The sequence below is a fragment of the Pyrus communis genome, chromosome 15 (assembly GCF_041283825.1).
Source record: "Pyrus communis isolate YQ-2024b chromosome 15, ASM4128382v1, whole genome shotgun sequence".
Taxonomy (NCBI): Eukaryota; Viridiplantae; Streptophyta; class Magnoliopsida; order Rosales; family Rosaceae; genus Pyrus; species Pyrus communis.
Window position 1 is genome coordinate 30,545,250 of NC_142579.1, and position 10,223 is coordinate 30,555,472.

Sequence of the window (10,223 nt, forward strand, 5' to 3'; positions counted from 1 at the left end):
TAAATAGTACTAAAATATTACATTTATACTAAGTTCAATATTTAATTAGTAACTGATCATTATGTAGTGCAGTCTAATACTTATTTATATTCTACCGTAAAATATAATATCCTTGTATTAAAAATAAGGAACTTTAATGAAAAGCTCTTGGTATTGTTCACTTTAATGAAAAACTATATTTTTATACTAAAAAATCAATCATGATACTATTCACTTTACTCTTTATTTTGTCTTTATCATTAAAACTCAAAGTTTTCTAGCATTTTTCATTAGTTTTTCTTTAAAAATAAGGACGGATCCATGACACTACTTTTCTTAAATATTTACACAGGTTTTCGTGGAGCCTACTTCATAATGTATTTTAATGATCCGAACTGTCTATCTTTTAGGTATTTCCTCAAAGATCATATCTACCAAAAATTAGCCAAATCTGAAAATTATATAATTAGATTAAGGGTTGGGTTTCTTTGTAGAAACATATTCGTCTATTTTTTTCACTATAAAAGAATGTCTATGGTTTTAGATCACCCAAATTTGAAATCATATGATTAGATTAAGGGTTGGTTTCTCTATAGAAATGTATTCATCTATTTTTTTTACTGTAAATGAATGTCTTAATGGTTTTAGATTTGCCTAATTTTGTGTAAGAATGATATATGATGATGTTCTAAAAGATAGATGATTCGGATCATTAAAATATATTACGGAATAAGTTTTACAAAAATATGTGTAAAAAGTTATGTAAAAAAAAAAAAAAAATGATGCCACAAATTCACCTCATTAAAAATAAAATGCTTGATAGAGGTGCTTAGTAAAAATTGTTACATGTATAAGTTCTAAAACAACCGAAATACCGAATTATTCAATACGCCGTGGTTTTGCTCTATTTAGTACCGAATCTTACATGTCGTTTGATAAGCGGGATGATATTATGGGTTGGTTTGGTATTGTTGTATTTTAAAAAAAAGTTGATTTCATTGTACTGTGAAAATAAGTAGCAGAATGTTTGGTAAACTTTTTTGTAAAAGTTTTTTTGAAAAAAAAAGAAGCAGTATTATAGTGTTTGGTAAACTTTTATGTAAAACAGAGGTGGAAAAAAACCGGTTTTTCAAAACTGAGTTTTACAGCTTCTTGTTTTTTGTTATTTTTCATCCAAAACTATGAAAAAGCTAAAACTGAATGTTTACCAAACACAAAAACAACTCTCAGTTTTTTCTGATATCAATTTTTTTCAGAATTACCTTAATACCAAACCAGGCCTATGTCTTGGGGATATAAGTAGCTTGACATGGACATGCAAGACATGATTTATAACTCATGAGGATATATTAGATAATTCACTCTATTACGAATTTAAAATTTTTAAATTTTTTTCATTAATTTTTTTCTTTTAATCAATTTTAATTAATTGCAACTTATCTCATATGGTCCAGTAAAACTGGGGCTGGATGTCATGTAGCTGCAACACAAAGCACAGACACACAGACAGATCAGATCAACGCCGATGATCGGAGAGGTCGAGAAGATGATCGGAGTTGGTCTCGTTTGGGGCGCCACCAACGCCCTAATGCGCCGCGGCGCTCTCCTCTGGGACCAAGCCCTCAAATCCTCCTCTGCCCAGGCCCAGCCCGGCCCAATCCACCACAAGCTTCTTGCCTCCTTGATGAGCTGGCTCAAGCTCCTCGCAATCTGGCAGTACACAGTCCCCTTCTTCGTCAACCTCTCCGCCTCCGCCACTTTCTTCGCCATACTCAGCCACACTCCGATCTCGCTTGCCGTACCCGTCACCAATGCGACGACCTTCGCCGCCACCGCCGTGTTTGGCTTGCTCTTGGGGGAGCAGACCCACCTCGGTCTCGCTATGTTCGGTACGGCTTTGATTGTTTTGGGCATTTGGCTTTGTATCAATTAATCGGATTTTCAAGTTTTGTATAAATTCTATGCGTAGATCAGCTTGTTTCGTTCGATTACTGAATGCTTGAGTGTTTGGCTGCTAAGAAAATGATGGAAAATCCAGAGGAAAATTGTCATTTTAGTAATACTTGATTTTTCTCTGAAATTTTATTGATCAGAGGAACTGAAAAAGTAAGAGAATGAGACAAATGTGAATGATTGATTAACAATTTGAATTGCAAATTTTACTTATTGGGTTCATTTACTCTATGTTTCGGTTTGTATACATTTTAGGCTTATTTTTTTATATACCCGTATAACTCGATTTTAATCTCACTTTTCCTCTTGTAACTCAAGCTTCGTGTTGCCGGAATTGTCTATCTGTTAAATATCCGTTAAAATTACTTACGTTGCATTAGCATGCTTGATTTGTTTGATTAAAATCGAGTTCCGGGGCATAGTTAGCTTGATTTGTTTGGTTATTGATGTTTGAGTGTTTGGCTTCTGAGAAAAGAACGGAAAATCAAGGGGGCTTGATTTGTTTGGTTATTTATGTTTGAGTGTTTGGCTGCTGAGAAAAGAATGGAAGATCAAGAGCAATTTGGTCACGTAATTGATACTTCTTTGTCTCTGAAAGTTTATGGTTTTATATATCAATGTAGCTGGAACACAAGTAAAAGAATGATACAAATGTGAGTGAATCATTAAAAAGGAACAAAAATGGTAAATCTGTTTGAATTATAGCAGAATACAACATAATTGAAAAATCGAAACACAAAAAAGCCACAAGGAAATTTAATTGGCAGTCTTGAACGGGAAGAGGAAAGCCAATTAAGGCTGCAGAATCAGTCGTCTGGTTGAAACGGGATTCGGGTTTCTTTCTGTAGCTTGATTGCTTAGCCTCAAATCAGAATTGTTGTTTAGAACATTCAGGTGGCATCTTTCCATTGAATCGTTTTGTGTCTTTGCAGTAGTCGTAGATCATGTGGTTATTCCTGACCCACTGTAGCTGGCCGAGCTTACTGCTGCTCAGCTGGCTGTACATAGGGGAGGTCCACCAGTTAGCCCGGGAAGTGGCGGTGCATGCACTAATGCTGGCGGCTCCATCCCACTTGCAGGCTCTTGCCCTGAAGTTTTTGAACCCGGCTGTGAAGGGTGCACCGGTCCAGTTTATCTTCTCTAGCCCACCTCTAGTTGCCCAGTTATCAGCATTCCATAAGCTGGAGTAAACCCTCATCCCTTGCTTGTTGGGGTAGGCAATCCCCTGGTTCTCGTAGTTTCGGAAAACACGAATGGGCAAACTATCGACGTACCACCTGAAATCATAAAAGTGGATTGAAGTTTACAAGTTGTTTGGTTGCACGACTCGTAGAACAAAAGATGATTCCTTTTCACCCTGTTAAGATTGAAAGCAAAGTTAGCTTACACAATTTCAGTAGGGTTCCAATGTATGGTGTAGTTGTGGAAATCAGCGGTCGGGTCAAACCAGAGGTAAAATTGCTGCTCTTTGGTTCCATTTCCTTGTGTATATATGTTTGTGTGGACAATGTAAGGTTGTCCAGAAACGTTCCCTAGGAATTCAAAATCTATCTCATCGTGTTTGGGTCCTGTTGACGATAGCTGCACAAATTCGAGTATGAACAAATTAGCACGCGTTAGTTTACTATGTATCTCGCTCGGGTTTTCTCCGTGTTTTTATCTTGCTTCAGGTAGTGACTTACATAGTAGGCTGTCACTATCCCGGCGGAATTCCCAGGTACCAACTTAATCAGCATCTCGATGCTTCCGAATAAGAAACCTCTCTTTGACATTGCAGCAGACCCTGCAAAGCAAAGGCAGTATTGACGTAGTCTGGTTAGAGGAGACATTTCATCGATGGATACTATTCTACGAACAGATTAGTTAGAATTCTAGTGCAAAACATGATTAATGCCACATTAGGGATGGACTAACGCGTTATAACAAACTAATTAATCGTCTAATCCAAGTTCTTACGGATGCACGCACGTAGATCACAAGAAATCGAAAGAGTTAAAAGTAGTTGTAACCTGAAATTTGATCGAGCACGAGGTTAAGATTCTCGCCTTGAATCGTAGCGTGTTGGGTACCCCAGGTGAGGTACATGCTCTTCGAAACTTTTGCATCGGCTAAATTTTGATGGAACGCAGTGATGCACAGAGCTACCAGAAATGCTTGCAAAACTAGCGCCATTTCAACTTCTTCAGTCCCAACTAAATTTTCCTCTTTTTCTAGGACAACAATTTGTTTGTCGAAACGGGATGCGTCTTGCTTAATTTGGATTCTTGATGGCTTTATATAACTTTCTATTTTGCAGTGTGCAAAATATTCTCTCCTACCACTACGGCATAGCTTTTGACATTCCTATTTTAGAAAAAAAAAAAGCGCGTTGAAGCATGCTCTTCAAAACTTACAAATTATACTGCAAATAATTTATTTATTTATTTTTATTCAAGCGATGTTCTAATATAATTTTACCAAAGAGGGGAATTCGAACTTGGATATAGAGGAGAGCACATTGTTGAACTATTTTAGCCGGATGTACAAAGTTCAAGATTTTGAAAAAGAAAGTAGATGTGGTGGTAGAGTTTGATGGAAGAATGAACAATGTTTTTTTTGTTTATGTCGTAAGTTTGAATTTAATGTTTAGTGGAAAGAGGAGAAGAAGTTTTAGACACAATTAATACTTAGATATATTTAGGTGTAAAATTAGTCCACAAGGCATCCATTGAATGGAAAAGGCAAGTGAGAAAAGGCAAATGGGGAAGGTAACTAACATTCCTCTTTCTCATATATCTATAATGTAAAAATTAACATAAAATTAAAGACTCAATGATTACAAACGCTAAAATTATTGATTAATAAGTTGAATGCTAATTTTTTTTTTTGAACAAACTATACAATCTACACTAAAAGGGAGGGGAGTGGGCTTAGCCTCACAATGAGTTATTACTAATGCGGTTCAAATTCGTCTTTGGCGAGAAAATCAAACTTAAGATCTCTTACTTACAAATAAAAATGAATACCATTAAACCGTAATACTGAGTGGGAACTTGAATGCTAATCATTTGTTCATTGCCAATATGTTCGTGGGGTCGTGGTGCAAATGTCATAGATGTTGTAAGGGTAGGAGAGAACGGGTGTCATTAGCTGGGATGCGGTGCGATTGTGAATTTACGGGAAAATAGTGCCTGGGACTTATGCAAGTATGGCTAGTGTGGACTGCTGGGCTGGCCAGCTGTGAAATGACGAGTTCATGACTTGCTTGGCCGGACGTGCACCCCTGCAGAGAGGCTTTCGTACAAAGTTCTCAACTATCTATATATATATATATATATATATATATATATATATATATGGTGCTTCCATGGTTGGTTCAAAGAGTTCAATCAAATAGTTCCCTCTCGTCGGGTTGAGCCTGCATTAACCTAACGGCTTTGGCGCCCGTTGTGAGCGGCAAAAGAAAGATGATTCGAATGTGAAACCTCTTTCAGCATTTTAATTGCCATATCCATTTTCTCAAACTATTATGTCAAATGTCATCAACTCTTTTTTTCTTTTCGGTTATAATCTAAAGGTAATCTATATTTTAGTTTCCACGCAATCGAATTAATCATTCACATTAATCAGGGATGAGCAAAATAAATGTAGATACCAGCAGTAATGCGACCCATTAAAATTGATAGTTAAGAATACATGTTTATTAGTTAGGGTTATATGTACCTGTTTAACCTTAATTTACAAAAGTGCTACTCTTACCACATAGTTGTACCATCATTTGTACCATCTCTCTAATAGAGATGAGGCCCACATGCATTGACTTGTCTTACCTCAATTAGAGAGATTATACAAATAGGTGGTGACTGGTGAGTGTAGCACTACTATTTGGGAGCGGAACTTCCCGAAGTAGTTTTTGATATTTTGTTTGAGGATAGCTCTACTATTTAAATTTTTTGGTGTGAAACACTTTTTTTCTCTTCATCTGGGTTGAAATTCCTGACAAGTTTTTATTTAGTTATCAAGGTCCATTGTTAGCACCTATCTTTTTTTTCTGTACGTATTCCCTCTTATTCAGTGAGATAAAGTACTTGAACTAAAAAAAATAGATGATGAACGTAACAATATTCCTTAATATATAAATGGACGGTCACGAGTAATATTCACCAACACCCATGGGCTGCGGGCAAACAAAACTTACCATGCATTTTTGTTTGGGTGACCAAAAGGGTGCGAAGAAATTAGAGATAAAAGATTTGAAATCGCTTTTTGTTTTACATTTTAAAAGGTGATGAATAAGGAAAATGGTGAATATATTGCGCTAATCGACAGGTTTAACTCAGTCTAGTAAATACCAAGAATTATAAAAATAACACCAATTTGTCCCCTTCAAATAAAATTTTTTGTTGGACTAGAATGCATAATATTGAGTCATTCAAAAGTTCACACATCATTGTTCGGGTCAATACTGTCTTTATCCCAAATGAATCTGTGCATACTTCAAGGTTTGTTTATGTTCGATCAAAGTTAATATAACAAAGAAAAGAAAAGAGAAAGATATCATGGTATAATTAAATTATTAATTAATTATTTAATTGATTTTGATTTAATTAAACATGAATGAACGGCGGGTGAACATGAAGCTAGCTAATTAAGCCAGACCAAATTAATTACCTAATCTGCACCCACATTCCCACGCTAGGCACACCACGATAGACCACAAAAACCAGGTAGTACCCTGGCGGAGCGAACACGCTCGAAGGCGGCGCCACCGCTTGAAGCATGTAAACATCCGGTGCCACATCCTTCAGGTCATTCTTTCCCAGAATAAGCAACCTCTGATTCATCGAGTACCCGTGAGTCGTGAAAGGCGGCGCGTACATTGTCAACTTGATGTCTGCCTTGGTCACGGGTTTGTCTTGGAGCTGAAACTGGACGTTGAATGGCTGGCCGTACTTCAACTTGATGCCGGAGTTCTGGACCATGATGGCAGGGCGGTGGACAGCCAATGCCGGGTCCAGGTAAGGTGGCGAGAAGTGCTCGACTCTCAACTCGGTTGGGTACTTGGCCTTGAAGTCGTAGCCTGGGTTGGTGTTGCTGCCTGCTACAAGGATTTTTCCATTAGGGAGGAGTGCGGAGGTTGAGTGGTACATTCTTGCAATCTGGGTCGGTTGCAGGTTCCTGAATCGGGTTCCTGGTTTGTTGTTGGGACTGTAGAGCACAGGAGTGAAGTTGGGCTGCTCTGCCAGAAACCATGCTGACGCACCTGTTGAAGAAAATTAGTGTTACAAATTGCTGTATTTTTTGCACCACTAATTATTATCGTTCTTTTTTGTCATTTATGTTACTTGACACAATAGAAATTTAGAATATCTTCCTTAGTTTTGGATTAGATTTTGATGATCGCTCTTAGGGTACAAGTAAATTGGTATAAGGACTACATGTATGTTTAGGGTTTTTTGAGACTGCTTCTGGAAAAATGAAAGGATCTTTAGCTCATACAAGCAGTCTCCTCAATTGCGTTTTCAAAAAACACTTAAATTTTAATAAATTTTGAAAATGATTCTAAGACCATCTCCAACCCGGGAATAAAGTTTAAAAATTTAAGTTAAAAAATTTTAAATCATAACCCAGAAACTGTTTTTATCCTCCAATCCTTATAGCTTTAAAATTTTAACCCGAGATTATTAAATAATGATTTTAGCCTTTTTTTTTTTGTCGGTAACTTTTTTAAAAATAAAATTATGTAGATTATCCTAATTTATTTTTACGAACATTTTAATCTAAAAATATTTAAATTCTTATAAGTAATAAAAATCATACAAATGCATATGTATTTATAAAGTTTCAAGTTAAATTTGATTAAGACGTTAGATTTAATTTTGGGCCATCATTTTTTTTTACCATTAGATTTGAACTCATCTGATCATAACTGTTAGATTAGAAGTAAAAAACAAAAAAAAAGTTTTAAATATGACAGTTTGGTGGGTTCAAAATAATTTAAATCAGACTTAAATCCTAAGGAGAATTTAGAAGTGATTCCAGAATCCAAACAAGCCAATATTATCAGAATAATTTACCGCTAATCAAATAGACATAAATCAAAATCTAATTTAACATCCGAACTTAATCAAGAAAACCATTTTACTTACCAAGCCTAGGGAAAATAAAGTTTAGAAAAACCTTTACGAGATTGAGGCAAGGCAAGCATATACCTTGTTGGGCACCGTTAATAATCAAGAGGTCTCCGGTGGGGAGAATAAGCATATCTCCCATGACACGGCGAGAGGGCATGTTTTCCTTAACCCACTTAGGATTAGGGTCTGTAATCCTAAGCCTGGCACAATCTTGCAAGGCTGGAAGGAACTTCTGCTTGCCGGCAAGCCCATAAGCCTCGGGTTTCGCACCACCGCAAACAATGACCTCAGCCGGGATGAGCTGAGGGTTGGGGACACTGAGGTCAATCGGCAGCAGGGCTGACATCCCTGATGCTGGGTAGTTTCGCGATCCACCACCCAATACCTGGAACTCTTTGATGACTTCGTTGGTCTGAGGATTGAGCAGGACGGAGCGGCGGTTGGCGAGGATGAAGAGGTTGCCATCTGTCGAAACGTGGACGAAAGGGTAGAGGTTGTTTTCGTCTAGGTCGGTGGTTTCGTCGAGCAGTGGGAAGAAGATGGCTTGCTTGTTGACTTGTCCTTCCGGTGGAACGTACTCAAAGCTGTATGACTTGCGGCCACCGGCTATAAAGAATCTACCGTCAGGTAGGGTTACTTGCGTTGCATACCTATGATTTAAACAACAAAAATCTTAATTAACACAAGTTTATAAATAAACGTTTGTTTGAAAATCTTTATTTAAATTAATGTATATGTACCATCTTGGTTCGGCCAACACGTTGGGGAGATCCCTAAAGTCACACGTGGGGCATGCATCGAAGTATCTAACAGCTCTAGTTCCATCCATCCAACCACCGGTGCTTATGAAGTTACCGTCAGCCGTCAGCCCTCCTGATGAGCACCATGGGTCTGTAACGACCTGTTTATAGATAACCACCGTCACTGTAGCCCGTAATTGGAAATAGATTCGTAAAACATGAAAAACTCAACCATATTTTTGAACGTTCGCATGCAAATGTGCATGGACTGTATATCAACGTAAGCATGCGAACAGTCATGGAATGTATAGCAACATAAGCATGCAAACATTCATGGACTGTATAGCAACATAAAATGCTTATACATGATCAAGATTCACAATTAACAAACGTAAACATTTATATGACACTGACATAAGTTTGATAAGAGCGTTATTCATGTTGTAATATATGCATAAATTTGAACAACATATGATCCGAACCTTGAGTGGCCTGACTGCATTAGTTTCAACGTCATATTCAACTGCATGAGACCAACAATCTGTTAGCTCCACGCCCTTGTCATTCTTGTAGGGCACGCATTGTCCATTAGGCAATTTGAGGTTGGAAATATGGAAGGCAGAGGCGTCGTACATCATGATCTTGTTGTTGGGGAGCAAATTCAAATGCATGGCCGATACGCCTGAGTCCAATTGAACAACTTCCCATGCCCCTGTGAACTGGGTTGGGAAGTCGGGCTGTGTAGGTGCATCCGCTGCTGGCTTGCCAGGCTCAGGATCACCGCCCACTGGCTTGCCAGGCTTGGGATCACCACCTACTGGCTTGCCGAGCTTAGGAATACCACGGAGCTCTTGTCTATCTTTAAGATCAGCAGCAGGCTCTCCCCTACCGGCAGTAGGACCATCACGGCGCTCTGGCCTATCAGCCCTTGGATCGAAGCCTTCAATAGTAGCAAAAGCCGGGCCCTCACCTATGTTGCCGCCATTGCCACTATGTCGACCGAAACCCAAGGGGTTGAAGAAAGGGATTTGAGGAAAATGAGGAAAATGAGGAAAATGAGGAAAATGAATTTGTGCATCAATCCCATTAATTATGAAGAGGAGAGGGAGAAAAAAGAAAAGCTTGTTGTCCAAGGCAGCCATTGAAGAGCTCAAAATTTCTCCAATGGCTCTTTATATGCTTGCTTTGTGCTTCTTTGTTTTGCTTCCCTGCTTTAGCTCTCCATCTCTCCTTTTTATACATTGTAAGTATCGCCACCAATAGGTTATGGCCTTATGCAAAAATAGCAATGTAGTTGTTAATCTTGTTTGCAAGAACCCCTAATCGTACGAAGCTAGCTACTAATCATTTTTATCGGCTGTCACTATTTCCTCATTTTGTATCATCGCTTAATTTTGAATTTAATTCAAATGCACCAGTTCATTAATTTAGGGGTGTT

The 10,223-nt window shown here is 38.0% G+C and overlaps 3 protein-coding genes across 3 annotated transcripts; 1 reads left to right on the forward strand and 2 right to left on the reverse strand.

Moving 5' to 3' along the window:
* The first annotated feature begins 1,429 nt into the window (after positions 1–1,429).
* On the forward strand, positions 1,430–3,512 carry LOC137717004 (uncharacterized). Its single transcript, XM_068456330.2, has 2 exons — positions 1,430–1,868; positions 2,865–3,512. Exons 1-2 carry the CDS (start codon positions 1,505–1,507, stop codon positions 2,900–2,902), a joined length of 402 nt encoding a protein of 133 aa, XP_068312431.2. The 5' UTR covers positions 1,430–1,504; the 3' UTR covers positions 2,903–3,512.
* Positions 2,598–4,163, reverse strand: LOC137725243 (putative xyloglucan endotransglucosylase/hydrolase protein 26). The gene is made up of 4 exons (XM_068463903.2): positions 3,942–4,163; positions 3,615–3,715; positions 3,320–3,513; positions 2,598–3,209 (listed from the first exon to the last, which is right to left on the reverse strand). The coding sequence occupies exons 1-4, from the start codon at positions 4,102–4,104 to the stop codon at positions 2,801–2,803; spliced, it is 867 nt and encodes a 288-aa protein (XP_068320004.1). The 5' UTR covers positions 4,105–4,163; the 3' UTR covers positions 2,598–2,800.
* Positions 4,164–6,454: 2,291 nt separating this feature from the next.
* Positions 6,455–9,994, reverse strand: LOC137717983 (aldehyde oxidase GLOX1-like). The gene is made up of 4 exons (XM_068457515.2): positions 9,268–9,994; positions 8,786–8,946; positions 8,124–8,695; positions 6,455–7,174 (listed from the first exon to the last, which is right to left on the reverse strand). The coding sequence occupies exons 1-4, from the start codon at positions 9,925–9,927 to the stop codon at positions 6,579–6,581; spliced, it is 1,989 nt and encodes a 662-aa protein (XP_068313616.1). The 5' UTR covers positions 9,928–9,994; the 3' UTR covers positions 6,455–6,578.
* Between the last annotated feature and the right edge of the window lie 229 nt (positions 9,995–10,223).

Coding starts and splice junctions, on each gene's coding strand:
- LOC137717983 (XM_068457515.2), bottom strand. CDS start 9,927: ATGGCTGCCTTGGACAACAAGCTTTTCTTTTTTCTCCCTCTCCTCTTC. Junction 8,696..8,785: donor GTGTTGGCCGAACCAAGATG/GTACATATACAT, acceptor TTTAAATCATAG/GTATGCAACGCAAGTAACCC. Junction 7,175..8,123: donor TATTAACGGTGCCCAACAAG/GTATATGCTTGC, acceptor TTTCTTCAACAG/GTGCGTCAGCATGGTTTCTG.
- LOC137717004 (XM_068456330.2), top strand. CDS start 1,505: ATGATCGGAGAGGTCGAGAAGATGATCGGAGTTGGTCTCGTTTGGGGC. Junction 1,869..2,864: donor CCTCGGTCTCGCTATGTTCG/GTACGGCTTTGA, acceptor GTGTCTTTGCAG/TAGTCGTAGATCATGTGGTT.
- LOC137725243 (XM_068463903.2), bottom strand. CDS start 4,104: ATGGCGCTAGTTTTGCAAGCATTTCTGGTAGCTCTGTGCATCACTGCG. Junction 3,716..3,941: donor CGTGCTCGATCAAATTTCAG/GTTACAACTACT, acceptor TTTGCTTTGCAG/GGTCTGCTGCAATGTCAAAG. Junction 3,514..3,614: donor GGATAGTGACAGCCTACTAT/GTAAGTCACTAC, acceptor GAATTTGTGCAG/CTATCGTCAACAGGACCCAA.